Source organism: Callithrix jacchus, chromosome 7, assembly GCF_049354715.1.
Source record: "Callithrix jacchus isolate 240 chromosome 7, calJac240_pri, whole genome shotgun sequence".
In the NCBI taxonomy this organism is placed as follows: domain Eukaryota; kingdom Metazoa; phylum Chordata; class Mammalia; order Primates; family Cebidae; genus Callithrix; species Callithrix jacchus.
The window spans coordinates 68,784,958-68,807,220 of NC_133508.1; the positions used below are offsets into that span (position 1 = coordinate 68,784,958).

At 49.6% G+C, this 22,263-nt stretch overlaps 1 protein-coding gene across 3 annotated transcripts; it reads left to right on the top strand.

Annotated features, from left to right (window-relative positions):
• Positions 1-1,457: 1,457 nt before the first annotated feature.
• On the top strand, positions 1,458-20,520 carry TXLNA (taxilin alpha). 3 transcript variants are annotated; one of them, XM_002750558.6, is made up of 11 exons: positions 1,458-1,524; positions 2,060-2,260; positions 3,333-3,659; positions 5,211-5,302; positions 8,866-9,036; positions 11,907-12,101; positions 14,342-14,461; positions 14,693-14,767; positions 15,247-15,339; positions 16,383-16,478; positions 17,183-20,520. In XM_002750558.6, exons 2-11 carry the CDS (start codon positions 2,092-2,094, stop codon positions 17,474-17,476), a joined length of 1,632 nt encoding a protein of 543 aa, XP_002750604.1. In that variant the 5' UTR covers positions 1,458-1,524; positions 2,060-2,091; the 3' UTR covers positions 17,477-20,520. The 3 variants fall into 3 exon arrangements, with proteins under 3 accessions (XP_002750604.1, XP_035164466.1, XP_054115055.1); XM_035308575.3 differs by lacking the exon at positions 2,060-2,260; XM_054259080.2 differs by lacking the exons at positions 14,342-14,461; positions 14,693-14,767; positions 15,247-15,339.
• Positions 20,521-22,263: the final 1,743 nt, after the last annotated feature.

Here is a 22,263-nt window from a genome sequence, read left to right on the forward strand (position 1 = left end):
CTGCTAATGCTGTAACAGAACTCTGCAGACCTAGGGAGCAAGTACAGATTGCAGAGCACTGGGAAGGCTCTGCAGTGACCTTTGAACTGGGCCTCAAAAGATTTTAAGTTTGACAAAAGCCAAACCTCTTATGCTTCAAATTCCAGGCACAAAGATTGTTGGGTTTGATTTCATTATCCAGAGGCAACGGGGATACAGAATTTCTGATCTCACGTGTAGAGAATTGTGTTTTTTTTCTACTTTAAACCCAGTGAGACTTTAGTAGACAGTGGGGCAGTCAGAGAAAAGGCTCTAGAATATGCCTGAAGCCTTAACTCAGCACCTTCCTGAGGAATTGACTGCCAAATGGTAAAGGAGAGGGGAAAATATGACCTATGTTCACAAGTTACCTTGACTGCCTCTGGAAAACCTGCTGTGGTGGTGTTTCTTCTGGGTAAAAGACAAGGTAGGCCGGGAGTGGTGGCTCACGCCTATAAACCCAGCACTTTGGGAGGTCAAGGCGGGTGGATCACGAGGTCAAGAGATCGAGACCATCCTGGTCAACATGGTGAAACCCCGTCTCTACTAAAAATACAAAAATTAGCTGGGCATGGTGGGGCGCGCCTGTTGTCCCAGCTACTCGGGAGGCTGAGGCAGGAGAATTGCTTGAACCTAGAAGGCGGAGGTTGCGGTGAACCGAGATCGCGCCATTGCACTCCAGCCTGGGTAACAAGAGTGAAACTCCGTCTCAAAAAAAAAGAAAAAGGGAAGCCGAGAAGTTACCTGGGTGCTGGTGTCAGAGTTAACAATTCTGAATCCGTTTTAACCACTCACTATCGATGTAACCTTGGAGAAGTTACCCAGCCTTTCTCTTTACTGTCCTTTTCCGTAAAATGGCGCTAACAGTACTTACTTCAATGAGTGCTTATGAGAATGAAGCTATTAGATACCGGAAAGCACACAGTAAGCGCTCAAGGAAATTATTGTTATTAAACACCTCCTTGGGAAGAAGGACATTAAGGCCCAGGGAGCCACAGCAAATCCATGATGAAGCTGGGACTGGAGTAGGGGTCTCCTGGGCCTCATCCCAGGACTCTATCCCTCTTCCCGATTCGTCGGAATTCCTGGATGGAGTCACATTTGTTCAAGGCCAGGGAAGAAGGCTTGACGGAGGCCTGCAGGAAACAATGCTAGGCGCAAGGCTTTAGGAGCTGAGGCATAACTTCTGCGAGATAGAAACAAGGTTGACCTGGGCATTTGCGCGGAATGACGGGCTCTTTTTGGACTCCCAGAACTACTGCCCCGTCTGCACTTTGGGAGCTGCTGCCAGCCCCAGCGCACAGAGGGACGCGTAGTCCTTTCGCTGCCCCGCCCTCAGGTCCCGCCCGCCTCCAAGGCCGCCCTCGCTTCGTCCTTCCCAGCAAGCTCCGCGCCGGCGCCGGCTATTGATTGGCTGCGGCGGGTGCAGGCTGCTCGCCGGCAGTGGTTACTCGGGGTTTCCGGTGGAGGCCAGAGCTGGAGAAGCCGTCGGACGTCGGTTGTGAGGTGCGTGCCGCGGCGACCGGTGGGAGAGACAATCGGAGGGTGTACGGGCCGGGATGTTCTCGGCCTGTGGGGAAATCACGGCGACTCCGCGCGTGGGCCGGGGGGCTGTCTAGGGCGTGTGCGCATGCGCGGGCGTGCCTCGCGGCTGGAGGGCGCGCGGGGCGTGGGTGGCTGCGCGCGCGGGGGGCGCACGTGGGTCCTGAGGGGCGGGGGCGGCGCCGCGACTCCTGCGCCCCGCCACGTCAGTCTCCGGCCCCGAGCCAATCCCGCTCTCGGCCTGCCGTGAGGGGGTTGGTTGTGCTGGGAAGTGGCTCCGAGAAGAAAAAGAGGCCTCTTTCCTCTTCCGTTGCGCTGCGAAAGCCTGCTACGGCACACCGGGCTCCCCTGACCCGCCAAGACCGGAGAGCCGTTGGCGCCCTCCGCCGGGGCCGGCCGGTCCGTTTAAGAAGCTTTGGGCGCCTGCTGTGGGGATTTCTGATCCAGACTGCGAAGAATTTCGAAGTCTGAAAAATTGCAACTGTGTTTGTTTCTAAAGGATCTCCTTCTGACCCAGCATCGCTCATCACAATGAAGAACCAAGACAAAAAGAACGGGGCTGCCAAACAATCCAACCCAAAAAGCAGCCCGGGACAACCGGAAGCGGTACCCGAGGGAACCCAGGAGCGGCCCAGCCAGGCGGCTCCTGCGGCAGAAGCTGAAGGTCCCGGCAGCGGGCAGGCTCCTCGGAAGCCGGAGGGTGTGTGCCAGCTCTGCATTGCCAGCGGGCAGGGGGAGGAGCTGTGCGCCTGGCCTCACTTCTGGATTTAGAGGCCGAGGCCAGGTTGTGCAGAGGAGGAGATGTAGAATGAGAGGGCAGTGCTGGGGCCGCGGTCCTTCCGGCGCCCTGGCGAGTTGGTGAGCACAGGAACAGAGTTCTCTTCTCTGGAGAGAAGCTCTGACAGGATTAAGTCAGGTGGCAGCCAAACGAGGCACCCAGTCAGGAAATCCAGGTCCTGTTAGAAACACCTCAGCCACCAACAGCTAACTGCCCTTCCTGGATTGAGGCATTTCTAGAACAATCTGAATGGCAAGAAGTGGTTGGTGAGGGGGGAAGGAGATGGACTAGAAGTTGCTTCATGCCAGCCCTGTGTGCTGATGCTTTACATACTTTTATGTTTGTAACCAACATGTTCGGGTGATAGTAAGAAATAGTTGTGTCATTTTACAAGTAAATAGACTTAAAGAGGTTGAGCATCCATTACCTGAGTCTGGCAAGAAAAAAAAAAAAGTTGCCGGGCACAGTGGCTCACACCTGTAATCCTAACACTTTGGGAGGCTGAGACGGGCAGTTCACCTGAGGTCAGGAGCTCAAGACCAGCATGACCTATACGGTGAAACCTCATCTTAAAAAAAAAAAAAGTTAAGCAACGATGACTATAATTTCTTTTAAAAGATGTTTCGAGGCTGGACATGGTGGCTCACGCCTGTAATCCCAGCACTTTGGGAGGCCAAGGCAGGTGAATCACCTGAGGTCAGGAGTTTGAGACCAGCCTGACCTCCATGTTGGAGAAACCCTGTCTCTACTAAAAATACAACAATTAGCTAGGTGTGGTAGTGCATGCCTATAATCTCAGCTACTCGGGAGACTGAGTCAGGAGAATCGCTTGAACCTGGGAGGCAGAGGTTGCAGTGAACTGAGATTGCATCATTGCACTCCAGCCTGGGTGACAGAGTGAGACTCCATCTGGAAAAAAAAAAAAAAAGTTTTGAATCTAAATTCTGACAGGAACTAGATTTGCTGTCTTCTTTCTCATTCTTTCCTGCTTTAGGGGCACAAGCCAAAACAGCTCAATCTGGGGCCCTCCGTGATGTCTCTGAGGAGCTGAGCCGCCAATTGGAAGACATACTGAGCACATACTGTGTGGACAATAACCAGGGGGGCCCAGGCGAGGATGGGGCACAGGGTGAGCCGGAAGATGCAGAGAAGTCCCGGACCTATGTGGCAAGGAATGGGGAGCCTGAGCCATCTCCAGTAGTCAATGGAGAAAAGGTACCCTCCAAGGGGGAGCCAGGCACAGAAGAGATCCGGCCGAGTGATGATGTGGGAGACCGAGACCACCGAAGGCCACAGGAGAAGAAAAAAGCCAAGGGTTTGGGTGAGCAGAGAGTGGCTCTTTGTGCAGCTGGTGAGGGGAGGGAATTTGGACTTGATGTTCTCTGGGCAAGTCTGTTCTGCCAGGATTCAGAGGAAATGGTACTTCTCAGAGCAGCAAGTCACCCTAGTCTAATCAAAGCCAGGGATGTGGGAGTCACACATAGAAAGATGCAGGGGTTTCCAGCACAAGGTCTTCTGGCTTTTGGAGCAACGGGAGGTTGATGTGTGACCTGCTCTTTGAGACAATGGAGAGCAGGAGGTCCGGGTAGCCTCCTGTGCCAGCCAGTACTACCTGCCTTGTGACCTTGGGTGTGCCCCTTCTCCTCTCTGGGTCCTAGTTTCTACTTCTGTTTACAGTAAGAAAATCAGACTAGCCCAGAGTTGGAAACCCAAATGTCTACATAAGCTGGGCTGCCTATGGGGCTCCATGAAGATAGAGCCTACTTTAGCCAAAGGCTTTATTGCTATTTAGTTAGTTGCTCTTAACTAGGCAGCAGCCAGCCTTTTTTTTTTTTTTTTTTTTTTTTTTTAAGAAAAGCCAGAAATCTAGATCTCTAGATTTTTTCATAGTTAGCAGCTAAAATGGTAGGAGCCAAACAAAACCCATCCGTGGGTTGGATTTGGCATGCATGCCAGTGAATTGCAGTCTCTGTGCTGATCTCTTGGGCCCTTCTGGGGAGGCAGAGGGAAGGCTCCCTGACTCAGGCACACAGAGTGGGAAATAGGCAGTGACAGTCATTTGATGGTAAGGTATATATGTTTTAAGAATTTAGGTCAGGCATGGTGGCTCACGCCTGTAATAGCAGCACTTTAGAAGGCCAAGATGGGTGGATCACCTGAGGGTCAGGAGTTCAAGACCAGCCTGGCCAACATGATGAAACCCCATCTCTACTAAAAATACAAAAAGTAGCTGGGCATGGTAATGCACGCCTGTAATCCCAGCTACTTGGGAGGCTGAGGCAGGATAATGGCTTGAACCCGGGAGGCAGAGGTTGCAGTGAGCCGAGATCCTGCCATTGAACTCCAGCCTAGGTAACAGGGTGAGACTCCATCTCAAAAAAAAAAAAAAATCTTAGGATCACATATATGGAAAGTATCTTCATTTTAAAATTCGAGGTTTGTCTACTCTGTTGATAAGAGTTTAGTGTTTCTCAAGGAGGCTAAGATACTTACTCCTTTTTGGATCCTACCTCTATCAAGAGGGTGGGCCTTCCTTGCATTGAAACAGTAGCCCTGAAATCATAAGTGGGACACACTTCATCTGTTGGTAAAGCAGGCAGTTTTTTTCCTCCCACCATGGTGCCCAATAAGGAGATTTCACTAGGGTCCAGTCATTCATTTGATGAGCATTTGTTGAACATATGCTCTGTGATGGTACTATGACAGTACTGGGGCTACAGTGAGGAAAGGATTGAGTTGGTCCCTATAGCAAGGAAGGTAGCTAATCAACAAGCAAAATATAGGGCTATCTTTAGCACTCATGAGTGTGAGCCCAGGCCTGGAGGGGACCCCTGGAGAAGAGGGTGCATGTCTTTTCTCCTGTGCTTTGCAGGGAAGGAGATCACGTTGCTGATGCAGACATTGAATACTCTGAGTACCCCAGAGGAGAAGCTGGCTGCTCTGTGCAAGAAGTATGCTGAACTGGTCAGTTCCCCCCTCTGCGGGTACCTTCCCTGCCTTGGGAAAATCAGCATGCCACCTGGCGTAGGGTTGGGGGTGCAGGGGCAGGTAGGTGGCTTAATTCGTATTCAACTTTTCTCTGAACTATCTGTTAAATGGGATCACTTCCCAGCCAGCTTCTTCAGGGCTGTACAGTAAGAAACTGCACATTCCTTGAAAGAAATTTCTCAAAGAATGATTCCAAGATGGTAGAGCCCTTGTTCCTGAGTTCAAGACACCATGTGATCTTGATGCATTTTCCTCAAATACAGATGCATAGAGCCATTATCACACTTAATAAAACTAACTCCAGTCACTTGATACTTCTTTCCTTTTATAACAGAATAGTCTTCTTGTCACTGCCTCCTCATATTCCCATGACATTGACTTTTTTTTTCGAGACATTGACTTTTTACAGAAACCAGACTAGCTGTCCTGTAGGATGCACCCTGTTAGCTTTGTTATCTCTGTGGTAGCATTTTACTTCCTTACCTTCTTAGTGCCTGTTAGTGAAGTAGAAGTTAGCTCCAAAGCTTGATCCAATTCAGCTTCAACTTTTTTGACAAAAAATTTTCATATGTAGTATGAAAAATACTACTCTGTACTTCATGTTCCCTCACAATAAATACAAAGTGTGCCCTTCCCACTCTGTTGTAACATTGTTCAGTGGGTTCAGGTAGAGCAACCAAATTCTTTCATCAGGTTCTCCATCAGAATTTGAACTGCAGATTCATTCATTGATGGTCATAGTCTATTTATTTTGAAATTCATTCATTCAATGCAATTTATTAATATTTTCCTGTAAGGAACTTTGCTCATCTGTAAAATGGGAAATGTCATACCTACCTAATGAGATTCTTATAAGGATTAAATAACAAGTATAAAGAAGATAAGCACCCTTTTAGAGTGATCCAGCCAGGGAAAACTTGCTGATGCAAGAGAGGAAGTGAGTTGCTGGAGTGGTGGTCTGACTAGAGGGGAGTGGAGGCCCAGTGCCCAAGAAGGGGACTTGGCTGTGGTAACCACATGGCTAGATCTGTGTGACTGGAGGAGAAGATGGGGCAGGTGGACTGGCAGATGTGGAGCTTGTGCCCCTCATTCTCTGGTTTATTCTGTTTTGAGATTTGATGAGGACGATTAAATAGTTGTCTGGAAGGAGAGGAGTGTGAATAGCATGTGCATTGTATTGGGATTTCTGGTCTTCCTGAAATTGGTGGCCATGAATTTAAAATGAGACTCTTCAAGTAGGGTTGTTCTAATGCTGTTTAAAGCAGGAAGGTACTTTACTAGGGTTGCAGTGTCTGGGGAAGGGCCAAAAGAGTGAGGGTATAAGAAATCTAAGTAAGTGGTTATTTTAAAGGAGAGTGGAAGGATGGTTGAGTCAGTGGATTGGGGGTCCTACAGGGTAAGAGACTTTCTGAGGATTACAGATTTTGATTGGAATGGCTAAAAAATAGGTGGTAGTAGTCCTGGCCTGGGCTGCTGGAAATTGAGATAGTGGGTGTGCTCTCTGGTAGTGACAAAGTCTAGATCTGCGCTGTCCAGGATAGAGTCATCTCTAGCTAATTGACATGTGGCCAGTCTGAATTTGAACATGCTATAAATGTAAGATACACATCAGATTTTGAAGACTTAAGCAAAAACAAAGAATATAAAACATCTCACTTTTTTTTTTGACACAGTGTTTCACTCTGTCACCCAGGCAAAAGTGCAGTGGTGCTGTCACCTGCTCCCACGTTCAAACGATTCTCCTGCCTCACAGCCTCCCGAGTAGCTGGGATTACAGGTGCATGCCACCAAACGGGCTAATTTTTTGTTTTTTTTTTTTTTGAGATGGAGTTTTGCTGTTGTTACCCAGACTGGAGTGCAATGGCATGACCTCGGCTCACTGCAACCTCCGCCTTCTGGGTTCAAGCAATTCTCCTGCCTCAGCCTCCCGAGTAGCTGGGACTACAGGCGTGCGCCACCATGCCCAGCTAATTTTTGTATTTTTAGTTGAGACGGGGTTTCACCTTGTTGACCAGGATGGTCTCGATCTCTTGACCTCGTGATCCACCCGCCTCGGCCTCCCAAAGTGCTGGGATTACAGGCGTGAGCCGCCACGCCGACCAATTTTTTGTATTTTTTTTAGTAAAGACAGGGTTTCACCATGTTTGCCAGAGTGGTCTTGAACTCCCGACCTCAAGTGATCCACCTGCCTTGGCCTCCGAAAGTTCTGGGAATCACAGTTGTGAGCCACCACTCTTGGCCTCACTTTTTTACATTGATTTCATGTGGAAATTGTAATGTTTTGGATATTGGGTTAAATATATTATGGCCGGGGACCGTGGCTCACGCCTGTAATCCCAGCACTTTGGGAGGCCCAGGTGGGTGGATCACAAGGTCAGGAGTTTGAGACCAACCTGGCCAACATGGTGAAACCCCGTCTCTACTAAAAATACAAAAATTAGCTGGGCATGGTGGCGCGTGCCTGTAGTCCTAGCTGCTTGGGAGGCTGAGGCAAGAGAATCGCTTGAACCAAGAGGGCAGAGGTTGCAGTGAGCCGAGATCTTGCCACTGCACTCCAGCCTGGGTGACAGAGCAAGACTCAGTGTTGAAAAAGAAAAAAGGAAAAAAAAAAATATATATATATATATATATAAATATATATATATATTTTTTTTCTTTTCCTCCTAGCTTAATTTTAGTTATATATATAACTAAAGTTAATTTCACCGTTTCTTTTTACTTTTTTATTGTGGCCAGTAGACTATTTTTAATTACTTACATGGTTTAATTATATTTCTGCTGTACAGGCCTGGATTCTACTAAAAATACAAAAATTAGCCAAGTGTGCTGGTGCATGCCTATAATCCAGCTACTCAGGTGGCTGAGGCATGAGAATCCCTTGCACCCAGGAAGCTGAGGTTGCAGTGAGCTGAGATTGCACCACTGCATTACAGCATGGGCAACAGAGTGAAACACTGTCTTAAAAAAAAGTAGTGGCCAGGAGGGTTCATGGAAGTGGGGGAAAAGGACTGGGTTTGTGGAAGAGGTGAAGAACTGTGAGGCCAGGGAGTCAGAAGGATTGTCTGTTGATACCGAAGTGGCCACAAATGAGAAAAGTAATTATGTTGGGAAAGGCGCTGGTGCTAACCCAGTGCTAACGTTTTGAAGGAATGAGAGGGAGCAATGGGGGTCTGTTAATGGGCACAAGGTAGAGTAGCAGGTGGTCTCATTCTTGGGCATGAGTGTTCAGCAAATTGGGGAAATGCAACAGCCTGAAGTGGCTCTAGTGGCCCAGAGTCAGAGCTGTAATAGGAATTGGCACTTGCTGGCTGTGTGGCCCCTGCTTGCCCTTCTCTCTCCCTACGGTTGACCCTTTGGGGTTATTGTGAGCAGTTCATGGGAGAAGTATATAAGTGCCAGCACAGCATCAGCCCATGACAGCACTCATGGCCTGAGAGGGTGCAGGGCAGAGCAGCTCAGGAGACCCTAGACCCCCGTAGTGATCCCCACCAGGAAGGCCCCACATGATGCTCACCTGCCCTCCTTATCCCTGTCCCCAGCTGGAGGAGCACCGGAACTCACAGAAGCAGATGAAGCTCCTGCAGAAAAAGCAGAGCCAGCTGGTACAAGAGAAGGACCACCTGCGTGGTGAGCACAGCAAGGCTGTCCTGGCCCGTAGCAAGCTTGAGAGCCTGTGCCGTGAGCTGCAGCGGCACAACCGCTCCCTTAAGGTAGGTGCTGGGCACTCTTGAACAGGTGACTCTGGTTTCCTTGACTTCTGCCTCGTCTTTCTTTCGTGGGCTTTCCTCTTAAAAAGTAGTGCAGAGCGCGGTGGCTCAAGCCTGTAATCCCAGCTCTTTGGGAGGCTGAGGCGGGTGGATCACGAGGTCAAAAGATCGAGACCATCCTGGTCAACATGGTGAAACCCCATCTCTACTAAAAATACAAAAAAATTAGCTGGGCATGGTGGCTCGTGCCTGTAAGGAGGCATGGAGGCTGAGGCAGGAGAATTGCCTGAACCCAGGAGGCGGAGCTTGCGGTGAGCCGAGATCGTGCCATTGCACTCCAGCCTGGGTAACGAGCGAAACTCCATCTCAAAAAAAAAAAAGTAGTGCAGGCTAGGGCTGGGCTTAGTGGTCCATATAAGTAATTAAAAATCTGGCCACTCTAAAAAACTAAAAAGAAACGACTAAAACTAATTTTAGTAATATATTTATTTATACTATCCAAAACACTACAATTTTAACGTGGAATACTGTAAAAAAGCAAGGCTGGGCATGGCGACTCACACCTATAATCTCAACACCTTGGGAGGCCAAAGTCATGGATCACTTGAGGCCAGGAGTTTGAGACCAACCCGCCCAACATGGCACAACCCCATTCTACTAAAAATACAAAAATTAGCCAACTATGCTGGTGCATGCCTATAATCCAGCTACTCAGGTGGCTGAGGCACAAGAATCCCTTGCACCCAGGAAGCTGAGGTTGCAGTGAGCCGAGATTGCATCACTGCATTACAGCATGGGCAAGCAACAGAGTAAGACACTGTCTCAAAAGAAGTAGTGGCCAGGCACAGTGGCTTACACCTATAATCCCAGCACTTTGGGAGCCCAAGTCAGGCAGTTCGCAAAGTCAGGAGTTCGAAACCATCCTGGCCAATATGGTGAAACACTGTATCTACTAAAAATACAAAAATTAGCCGGGCATGGTGGTGGGGACCTGTAGTCCCAGCTACTTAGGAAGCTGAGGCAGGAGAATCACTTGAATCTGGGAGGTAGAGGTTGCAGTGAGCTGAGATTGCAGCCTGGGTGACAGAGCAAGACTCTGTCTCAAAATAAATACATAAATAAATAATTTTTAAAAATAGTGCAGGGTTGTGGCATAGAAATACAATTTCTCAATAATGCCTTATATTAGAGAGCACTACTTGTAACCATTTGAAATGTATTAGGTAAGGATAAAGTGCTAAGAGAATCCATAATTCACTGGCATCAATATTTCTCAATGAAAGGCAGTCCCCTAGTAAACGGAGGTCTGGCCCTGACAAGCAGCTCTTGTTCCAGAGGTTGGTCAGTCAGGAACCTGGGTCTTTCCAACGTTCTGCTGCCTTTATAGTGAGGGCAGTCTGTGGTCACAGGAAATTTACATACATTCTTCTAACTTTCCTTTTATTTTTTGTATTTTTTTTTTTTTTTTTTTTTGAGACTGAGTTTCACTATTGTCACCCAGACTGGAGTGCAATGGCATGATCTCGGCTAACCGCAACCTCTGCCTTCTGGGTTCAAGCAATTCTCCTGCCTCAGCCTCCCGAGTAGCTGGGACTACAGGCGTGCACCACCATGCCCAGCTAATTTTTGTATTTTTAGTAGAGACGGGGTTTTACCTTGTTGACCAGGATGGTCTTGATTTCTTGACCTTGTGATCTACCTGCCTCGGCCTCCCAAAGTGCTGGGATTATAGGCGTGAGCCACCGCGCCCGGCCCTAACTTTCCTTTTAATATGTAAAAATCTTACATGATTTTTTTTAGTTTCTAGCATGAAATTATACATGTACCATTTAATATCCTATTTTTTTTTCACTTTACATAGCGTATCCCTATCCGTTTGTGTGGAGCTATCTTCACTCTTTTTTTTTTTCTTTCTTTTTTTTTTTTTTTGAGACAGAGTCTTACTCTCGTCGTCCACACTGAAGTGCAATGGCATGGTCTTGGTTCACTGCAACCTCTGCCTCCTGGGTTCAGTGGATTCTCCTGTCTCAGCCCCCTGAGTAGCTGGGATTGCAGGCACCCGCCACCACACCCGGCTAATTTTTTTGTATTTTTAATAGAGACGGGGTTTCACCATGTTGGTCAGGCTGGCTTGACCTTCAGACCCTGTGATCTGCCCACTTTGGCCTCCCAAAGTACTGGAATTACAGGCGTGAGCCACTGTGTCCAGCCTTATCTTCACTCTTTTTAATAGCTTAACATCAGTATATGGATACATTATATTTCATCAGTGCCCTAGTTAAGACATTTTTGGGTTGTTCACCATTTTTCACTATTACATATAGAACTACAGTGAAAATTCTTGTTATATTTATTTATTGCTGGTCAGTTATATAGAACTTGCCTGTAGGATAAGTAATGGAAGTAAAATGGCTAGGTCAAAGTATATGCAGATTTTTAATTTTAATAGATTTTACTGGATGTCTTCCAGTGAGGGGGCAGTGTGCCTCCCCCCATCAGAAGTGCTGAGTGCCTAATTCTGCACAACTTTGCAAACCCTGGGTGTTACTAAATTTTAACAGCTTGGTCTCTGGGGGCACAGAGGGAACAAATGTACATTAATCTGAAATCTGGAAGAATAGGCCTTAGGAAATCCAACTTGCTTTAGAATGACACTTACAGGTGTGCCTGCATTTTTCTAGGGGGACAATCTCATTTGTCACCTGATATATAGAGGGGACCATTGGAACTCACATTATACAACATCCTGGAGCCTGGCTACTCCTCACTTTGGGAGCAGGGAGGGCTTTTGGCAGAGACCATCTGTGGACTAGTTGGGGGAGCCTTGTGAGGTAGCAGTGGATGATGGCTCTAGGGCTGACTTCTCTGCCCAGGAAGAAGGTGTGCAGCGGGCCCGGGAGGAGGAGGAGAAGCGCAAGGAGGTGACTTCGCACTTCCAGGTGACATTGAATGACATTCAGCTGCAGATGGAACAGCACAATGAGCGCAACTCCAAGCTGCGCCAAGAGAACATGGAGCTGGCTGAGAGGCTCAAGAAGCTGATTGAGCAGTATGAGCTGCGAGAGGAGGTAAGGGTGTCATGGACAACAGTCATGGCCAAGAAATTAGAAGGTTTTGAGTGTGTGATAGGCATGGGGACAGTACCTTTTCAGGCTTCATCCCATTCTCCTTTATTCCTCCTTCTTTGGAAAGAGAGTAATGTTATTCATCACAGATAAAAAAAACAGGTATGGAGAAGAGGCTCACAGCCACATAGCCCTAGGTCCACAGTGCCTTGCCCCAAACTACTGGGCCAGGTATCTTTTGGAATGAGAACTATCCACATTTTAGAATGGAGGTACGTATATGGACTGTGTGTTATATAGCACCCTCAGCAGGGCTTTGGGGAAGCTAGACGTGTTAATGTTTATGCAATAGAACTTCCAAACACACCTAGATTATGGGCTTACAGTGATGCCGGTCAAGTTTGGCTGCCAGCTTACAACAATTTTCATTTTCAGAGCTTTGAAGAAATTGGAATTACAGGGAAGGGGCTGTACCTGTGATCAGTAATGGACTCCAGAGACTCTGTCCACTGATTCCTTGCTGCTCCTGCCGCTTAAAAAGCAGGATGTCAGGCTGGGTGTGGTGGCTCACGCCTGTAATCCCAACACTTTGAGAGGCTGAGGCGAGCAAATTACCTGAGGTCAGGAGTTCAGTACCAGCCTGGCTAACATGGTGAAACCCTGTCTCTATTAAAAATACAAAAAAATTAGCCAGGCATGGTGTGGCATGCCTGTAGTCCCAGCTACTTGGGAGGCTGAGGCAGGAGAATTGCTTGAACCCAGGAGATGGAAGTTACAGTGAGCTGAGATTGTGCTACTGCACTCTAGCCTGGGTGACACAGTAAGACTCTTTCTAAAAAAAAAAAAAAAAAAAAAAAGGCAGGATGTCACTGTCTTTGTGACTGCATTGGCTTCTACCCCAGGCACTTGAATCTTTGGGTCCCCCATGCCAGTCAACTGGGTGTTCAGGGCATGTTTCTCATCATGAGAAGGGACACCTGCAGTCCCCTTACAGGGTTGACAGAGGACCTTTCCTCTGGTCTGGATTAGGTCCTTTCCTAGCCCCTAGAGATATGGCAGTGGGTGAAACGGGCGAAATCTGCCCTCTTATCGTTTATAGGCCAATGTGATGAACAGGTGTGCAGGACCAAGAGGGCACTTACCTGACCCACCTGTTTCCTTGCCATACTTCATCCTCTGGGAACAAGGCTGCTTATTTGGTTTGAGGGGAGTTGGTTTGGTTCTTATCCCTCAGCACTGAGACGTAGAGGCTTCCTGACTGTTGGAGTGAGACACGAACTTCAAGAATCTGAATACTTGCTTTCTCTCCCTGTAGAGCAAAAAAAGACTTAGTCCTGCCTGTGGAGAAGCAGGTGCAGAACTACCAGGCCCTGCTGCTGCATCTTTACAGCCCTCCCAGGCAGACACAGGCACTTTCATCATACGCAAACTGGACTTATCCTCTAGGCACTTTCCCTTCTCCATCCAGAAAATGGAGTTATTTTCTCTTAATTCAGCAAGTCCAGTTGATTTTACCTTTGAAATAGCACCTGAGTCCTTCACCTTCTCTCCATCCCTGCTGTCTCACCTGGCACGGGTCCCCAGAGCTTCTCCAGTAGACGGGACAGCCATTCCTTGGGATGCACACGTCTAGTCTTTGCCAGCTGAGCTAGGCTGTTGTGTTCTTAGAGGCATTGTTTTTGCCCATTCTTCCCATTTATTTTTTATTTATTTATTGTTTGTTTGTTTTAAGATGGGTTTCACCATGTTGGTTGGGCTGGTCTTGAACTCCTGACCTCAGGTGATCTGCCCGCCTTGGCTTCCAAAGTGCTTGGATTACAGGCGTGAGCCACCACGCCCAGCCATATTCTCATTTATAAGTGAATCAGGGACCACAAAAGTGAGGACTCCTAGCCCCATAGTTGATCAATCCAGGGACCAGAGATTTGGGTGTGTTTATTGCTTGGCTTCTTGGGGACAGATTCCATTCACAGACCCATGTGTTACCAAGGTCTGACTCACTGGGAGAAAAACGGGGTGAGGTTGGAAAGCTGACCTTCCAGAGACTTGGGGCCCATGTTGTGTGGTACACATGGGAGTCAGCTTATCAGATTGAGATGGGGGGCTCGATCTGATAAACTGGCTCCCATATGTACCACACAACATGGGCCCCAAGATGGGGGCAGAGTGCTGTGGTCTGTGCCTGTGGGGCCACGCTGAGAAAGGGAGCTCCTGACAAGCTGCTCCCACCATCTTTGCTGCAGCATATCGACAAAGTCTTCAAACACAAGGACCTACAACAGCAGCTGGTGGATGCCAAGCTCCAGCAGGCCCAGGAGATGCTAAAGGAAGCAGAAGAGCGGCACCAACGGGAGAAGGATTTTGTGAGGCTCAGGCCCCAGGGCTGGGGTATGGGTGTGGGAGGAGGTAGACTGGGCTCTGGCTCAGCTTATAGCTGGGTTATACGGGAGTTGTTGTCTGGCCAGACCAAGCACAGATTCTTTTAGTTCCAGTCTGATAGCAGGAAGCCTCAGTGGGTCTGGTGCTTGTGGCTAAAAACCAAACACAGCCCCTGGGGGCTTCTGACAGGATCTGGGGTTCTGTCTTGGAAATAGCTCCTGAAAGAGGCAGTAGAGTCCCAGAGGATGTGTGAGCTGATGAAGCAGCAGGAGACCCACCTGAAGCAGCAGGTGAGAGTGTATAACCTGACCCTGTGCCTTTCAAGGTCCCCTCACTGGGCCCTATCCTGCAGGGAATGAACTGGGAGTCTTCTTCTAGGGCTGGTTCTGTGCTGGCTGCTCTGAGACCTTGGTTGATCCTTTGTTCTCTTTGGACCTGCACAGTACCTATGTGGTGGTGACCAGGTAGTTAGGTGAGCTTAGAGGACTTCATTTGTAGCTCAGAAATGTTGTATTGCTTTTGAGGAGGTGGGAACAGAAGAATTTGAAAATCAACATCAATACAAAATAAAGTCACCCTAAACCTCCTACTTTCCAGGCTTAGCATTTTGGATTACATCCTTCCAAATATACATCTTTGCTTTATTTTAAGGAAAAATAGTATCTCAGTAGAATTATTGGCTCAAAGAGTCAAGGACAGGTCTGAGTGTGTTGACCAGAGTGCCTTCCAGAGAAACCCAGTGTTATCTGTGGGCTACTTTCTCCACCAGCTTGCCCTATACACAGAGAAGTTTGAGGAGTTCCAGAACACACTTTCCAAAAGCAGCGAGGTATTCACCACTTTCAAGCAGGAGATGGAAAAGGTAACAGTGGGCCAGGCCAGGCCAGGCATGGCTGCTGGGACATAAGCGGCTTCATTCAGAATGGTTGGGCCTGCCTTCAGGAAGTTCCCATCTGGAGTGTCTCAAGGGTGGGCCTTCCCTTGTGAACCCTCAAGGGGAGGGGTCACAGCCTTTCCTCTTGAGGCAGTATCAGTGGTATGTATACCCTGAAGATTGTCCTAGGGAATGGGGCAGTCTTAGTTCTTTTTTTTTTTTTTTTTTTTTTTGAGATGGAGTGTCTCTGTGTTGCCCAGGCTGGAGTGTAGTGGCATGATCTTGGCTTACTGCAGCCTCCACCCTCCTGGGTTCAAGTGATTCTCCTGCCTTAGCCTTCTAAGTAGCTGGGATTACAGGCGTGTGCCACCATGCCTGGCGAGAGAGAGTGTGAGTGAGTGAGTGTGTATGTGTGTGTGTGTTTAACTAGAGATGGGGTTTCAGCATGTTGGCCAGGCTAGTCTAATTCCTGGCCTCAAGTGATCCACCCATCTCAACCTCCCAAAGTGCTGGGATTACTGGTGTGAGCCACCATGCCCAGTGTCATTTCTTTCTTTTTTTTTTGAGACAGAGTCTCACTCTGTCACCTAGGTTGGAGTGCAGTGGTATCATCTTGGCTCACTGCCACCTCCCCCTCCCAGGTTCAAGTGATTCTGTGCCTCAGCCTCCTGAGAAGCTGAGATTACAGGCTCATGCCACCACACCTGGCTAATTTTTTTGTATTTTTAGTAGAGACGGTTTTGCCATGTTGACCAGGCTGGTCTTGAACTCCTGGCCTCAAGTGATCCACCCCCCTTGGCCTCCGAAAGTGCTGGGATTACAGGTGTGAGCCACCATGCCCGGCCCCTTACCATTTCTTGTTATTGGTGGTGGACACTTGTGACTTACTTCTGGTGGTGAGGTGGCACAGAGGGCATTTACTATACCCTGTAATACCTTACCCCTTGGGATCTATCAGTCCCTACTTGGGAGAAACAGGTGCACAAAGAGCCTGGCTCTGACCATTTCCTTCTGTCTGTCACATAACCTAGATGACTAAGAAGATCAAGAAGCTGGAGAAAGAAACCACCATGTACCGGTCCCGGTGGGAGAGCAGCAACAAGGCCCTGCTTGAAATGGCTGAGGAGGTGCGCTGTCTGTGATCTGCAGCCGGGGTTGGGGTGTGCACTTAGCGCTTATCAGGCCCTTTCCTGTATGTTCTACCCATCAGTGACACAGCTAGCATGAGGTAGAGGTGGGCTCGAATACATTGTCCAAGTCCAAAGTTAATGCTGTCTCCCCAGGGGAGGTGGTGAGCCCAGTGGTAGGTCTCCAGAGGCTCTGAGTGAAGGGAGCAAATGGAAGAAAGGGATAAATGAGCAGGAAAAACGGGTGCCAGTGATGTGCCTGCTTTACATGTAAAGCAGCCCAGGTAATTTGTGATTTCATGGCTTGTAATGTAGAAGAAGGGACCTAACACTGATGGAGCAGACTGCAAGCCATACCTTGCTGCATATTTTAAGTATGTGGTTCATCGAACCTTCTCTTGAGATCTGAGGATGGCATTAGTCCTGTTTTACAGGTGAGACAGGCTTAAAAGCCAAGTCCTTTGCCAAGGTCATGTGGTAGATAAATGAAGGAATACCTTATCTCCAAGCCATGCCTTTTTTTGCATCACACTGCCCCACCTGAGAGCCCAGTCATGGCATCAGCCAGGGCTGTTTCCTAGAGGGGGCCAGCTTTGGACTCTGGTCTGCTTACTCCCAGCCTTGTTAAAGTGTTTGCCACCAAGTGGTGATGGTAAGTGGGGGTTAATGGGGTATGGCCCTGAAGGTCTCATTTCTCTCTCTAGAAAACAGTCCGGGATAAAGAGCTGGAGGGCCTGCAGGTAAAAATCCAACGGCTGGAGAAGCTGTGCCGGGCACTGCAGACAGAGCGCAATGACCTGAACAAGAGGGTACAGGACCTGAGTGCTGGTGGCCAGGGCTCCCTCACTGACAGTGTCCCTGAGAGGAGGCCAGAGGGGCCTGGGGCTCAAGCACCCAGCTCCCCCAGGGTCACAGAAGCACCTTGCTATCCAGGAGCACCAAGCACAGAAGCATCAGGCCAGACTGGGCCTCAAGAGCCCACCTCCGCCAGGGCCTAGAGAGCCTGGTGCTGGGGCATGCTGGGAAGGGAGCAGTAGCCCAGCCAGGCCTGGCCCATAAAAGGCTCCCGTGCTGAGCAGCCCATTGGTGAAGCCAGGATGTTCTGACCTGGCTGGCATCTGACACTTGCAATTTTGGATTTTGTGGGTCAGTTTTACGTACATATGGCATTTTGCAAGGCCTCATGCATTTATACCTGTAAGTGTACAGTGGGCTTTGCATTGGGGGTGGAGGTGTGTACAGATGAAGTCAGTGGCTCCTTTGTGAGCTGAAGAGTCTTGAGAGGGCTGTCATCTGTAGCTGCCTTCACGGTGAGTTGGCAGAACAAGTGACTTAAGCATTTCTCTGCCTAATTTGAGGCTCAGACCCCTCCCTGCCCTTCAGAGCTCAAGACAAGTGATGTACCCAGGTCTTGACTGCATTTCTCTTGTGAGCAGGGCTTGCTTGGGCAGCTCAGGCTCTCCTAGCTGCTCTGGAGGCTCCTTCGCTTCTCTAGACCTGGAAAATGTGTCCCCAGGCAGAGCCCTGGCAGGGCGCTTAGAGCTGGTGATTTCCTGCCTAGGACAAGAGACCTGGAGAATGTTTTTATGTGGGATGATGCACTGGTCGGGAGCCCTTTGGGCATTGCTCCCCCTGCCCTTTGGTAGTGCCAGGACCAGGCCAACGATGCTTCTCAGTAGCCTTACATTCACAGGTGCCTCTCTAGCCTGCACAAATGATTGACGAGATCACCCAAAGGATTCTTTCTGAAGGTGTTTTTTTCTTTCTTTCTGTTTTTTCTTTTCTTTTTTTGCACTGACAGTGTTTGTCTTGAGGATCTTCTGAGGAAGAGGGGTGCTGTGGCAGTGGCACCTGGGTGCCTGGCCTCCAGTGTCCCATCCCCTTCACCCCACTTGGCTCCTTTGCCATCTTGGTGCTGAGGTTTCCTGTGTGGTGAGATCAGGTTGTATGTTGTAAGAGAAAGGAAAGGGCTTCTGATGGCTTTGCCGCAAGCTTACCTGTGGGTTTCTGTCCTGAGAGGCCACCCCCAGTTCCCATCAGCACTATCTCCATGCAGCAGTTGCTGGGCCCCAGGTCCAGCTGCCTCCTTGGCTTCATGGGTTTTTCTGCTTCCTGCCCCCACCCCCACATGTACAGTCCTCAAGATTTGTCCTGATTCCATTTCCTGGCACCTCTCTGCCTGTCCTTGGGGATTTCACTTCTGTGTGGGAGCCCATAGCTGTTGTCTGACAGGTAGGAAATGAAATTGAATTATTGACTGGGCCCTAGAAATCCACAAAATGGTTGCAGACGGTTGCTTCTGTGTCCTATTCTCCCCCCACCCCTGTATATAACTACTATATACTGTGTAGAGCCATTCTATATGCTGAATGTTCTGCTGTTGCAAACTTGCCAGGGTATTAGCCAGTCTTTATGCAAAGCAGTTTTCTGGGACAATAGAATGAGTCACACACCAAGATGGGTAGGAGGTTAGGGCTTTGCTTCTTGCTGTTTTTCTTTGAAGCTAGTTCATTGTCCTTCAGGTCCTTCATCTTCCCTACCCAGCCCACTCTTTTAGCCCTTAAATCTCAGATAAATTGGTTCACAAAGAATGTTAAGTACAGAATCATATATGACTGAGACCAGAGATGGCAAATGAATGGCACACCATTTCTCCTCCTGCCCCAGAGCAGGTACCACTGTTCTGCATCAGAGTTGTCCACTATTCTCTGGTGTATCCTTACTTCGCATCTAGGTGCCCTCAAGCAGCTGTGTGAGCGTTGAGATCTCCGCCATCCCTGGCTGAGATACTGCTGTCCTGTGAAGTGTTTCCCAAGATCTTTTTCTTCCCCTTTGAATCTCTGTGTCTGGAGTACTCCTTGCCTCTTCCTGCTCCAGTAGGGCCTTTTCCTTACCCCAGCCCCTGTGCCCGGCTTAGCTGGTACAAGAGCTGCCAACCCTACAGAGTTTGCTAGGTGAGAGAGGTGCAGAGAAGAGGCAGAGGTATGCACCTTCCCTCTTGAAGAGAGGGAAAAGGCCTACAGTGGCCCACATCATTGCCTGACTCACTTCAGCTACCTCTTACAGCCTGTGGAGGGACTGGAGCTGCTGGATCCCAGTGTGGTGGGTATGGGAGGCCACGGTGAGCAGGTGGCCCCATCTGGGTTTCCCAGGTTAGGAATATGGACACCAGACAAAGTATAGCCTTTGCTCACAGCTCCATCCATGTCTAGACTTTCAGGCCAGTCTGCAGGTGGGAGTCCCTACCTTTTTTTCCTCTTCGTTGACCAAATCATAACCAATCACTACAGCTGCTCTGCTTCTGCTTTCCAAAGTAGCCCAGGTCCTGGGCCAGATGCAGGGGAGGTGCCTATCCATGAGTGAAGGCCATTGCCTTCCTCACCCGGGTGGGTCCCACACTTGTGACCTCAGTTTTAGGACCAAGAGCTGTGTTGGTTTCTTAGATTGCTAGCTTTTCCTCCAGGGGACCACAGCAAGTGAAGCTCAGAGTCCACGGCTCTGCTAACAAGTTGTTTTCAGGGCCTTGTCCAGCTGAGAGCTTCATGTCCACCAGATTCTGAGAGGTGTCAGCAGCACTTTTTTTTTTATGTTGTTTGTTTTCCATGAGGTTTTTGGACCATGGGCTGAGCTCAGGCACTTTCTGTAGGAGAATGTTATTTCTGTAAAGACAGTTATTTAACCCTCCTCCACCCCATCATGGCGGCCCTGAGGGCTGACCCAGAGGCCAGTGGAGCTGCCTGGTGTCCACGGGGGAGAGCCAAGGCCTGCTAAGCTGATTCTCCAGCTGCTGCCACAGCCCACCCACCTTGCACAGCACAGAGGTGGTCACTCCAGGGATAGCCAGGCACCTGCTCCTCTTGCCCTTCCGGGGCGGGGGGCTGCCTTCTGTTCCTGTAACTGCTTTCCTTATGGCCCAGCCCGGCCACTCAGACTTGTTTGAAGCTGCACTGGCAGCTTTTTGTCTCCTTTTGGTATTCACAACAGCCAGGGACTTGATTTTGATGTATTTTAAACCACGTTAAATAAAGAGTCTGTTGCCTTACTTCTCTCCTGCCCTGTGTGCTCCTTTGATGCTTCTGGATCAGATCCATTCAGCCCCTTCCATCATCACTGACTTGTCCAGGTCTGCTGCAGAGTCGCCATGACAGTGCTCTGGCATCTTGCATCTTCGAGAGTGCCTTCGAGCAGTCACCACAGCCACAGGACACTGGCAGATTCACTTGAGCTGCCTGAGTGGAGCCCTTGGCAAAGTTGGCAAGACCCTTGCATCAGAGAGGATCAAAAAAAAAAGGTGTCCTTGACCTGGGGGCTCATGGGCTAGAGAAGGGAAACGGTACTTTTAGGTATAGACAGGTCAATGGTGCTGAGAGCAGAGAGGAGGCCCCTGCCCCCTTCAGCAAGGGGTGGGGGTGATGCCTGGAATGACCTGAACCAAAGGTCGGGAAGAAGATTAATGTCATTTAGTGATGAAATGGTATAGCTGGGAAGCAAGTGCATGGGATGGGGCAAGGGGCAAGGCTAGGCCCAGAGCGTGGGTACCAGGTTAAGGAATGTGGGCTAGATGCAGAGGGCAGGGGGGCAACTGAGGGTGTTTCAATAGGAAACTGATAGGCTCCAGGAGTAAGGCAAAAGGTATGGAGCCAGGCATAGGCCAGTTGAGGCCTAGGTTCAGACAAGTGGACGGACACTCCTCACTGCTATTTGGGTCTGTGCTGTGGGTAGGCACCTATGGCCCTGGCCTGCCCAAGGGAATGCACAGGGGCCTCTAATTGTATGTATTCCTTAAGGAGCACATTCTCTGTTCAGTTTTTATACCGCCCATTTACCCACCTCAAGCCCAGGGCTCCTGTATGGGAGAAATTCTGCTGGCGGCCTCACCCAGTACCCTGTTCTCTCTGGGGCCTGGGTTGGTCTGACACAAAGGAGGATATGTGCTGAATGCCCCAAAAATGGCAGAGACAACCCACATGCCCTTCCCTCCAGGCCTCACAAGTAGATGTGTTCACACTGGCTGTGACAGTCCCAGCAGAGCCTCTGACCCTTCTAGCCAGGTCCTGATAAATGTTTTTTCCTTGCTGACCATGTTATTTCCAGTCACATCTGGAGAGGGGGGGTGGGGGGCTACTGCCCCAACTCTTGGAATTTCCAAGCAAAGCAGCTCTGAGAATAGTGAGGTTTCTCACCCCCCCCCCCCCCCCCCCGCCCCGGTGAGGCAGCTGAGGATGGGAAACACAAAGGTGCTCCCTCTGTCAGCAGCAGTTCCACTGTCTAGCAGCTCCCGGGGGTGGCGGGGAAGGAGAGGGATTTCTGTGGTCCCCACTCTGGCCTCCTGGTTATTGAAAAAGTCTAGAATTACTCTCTCCCCTTGTGGAGTGGTCTCAGTGTTGGAAGTACCCGAGAAGGAATCCCGAGCAGGTGCCCTCAGGAACAGCGCCCATGGCCCTTCACATCACCAGAGGCCCAACTTCGGGAAGCCGCTCCTGCCCGGGGAGGGGGAAGGTGGGCTGCGTGCCTGTGTGCACTGCCTTGGGCCAGCTCACTTGAGCCTGCTGGGCCGCCTGGCCAAACACGAGCCTCTCTCCTGTTGTGTCAGATGCTGCTCTGGGGACCTGTGCCAGGAGTCTCTGCCAGGGCTTTAAATAGCTGCCCCATTGATCTGGCTGTGAGCAGCAGCAGACACACTAGGTCAGCTGCCTTTCGGCGCTCAGGTTTCCCTGAGGACTGGAGTCAAGTGCCAGGGAATCGTGTGGTCTTCCCTATGACCTGGTGCTCCCCACACCTGTCT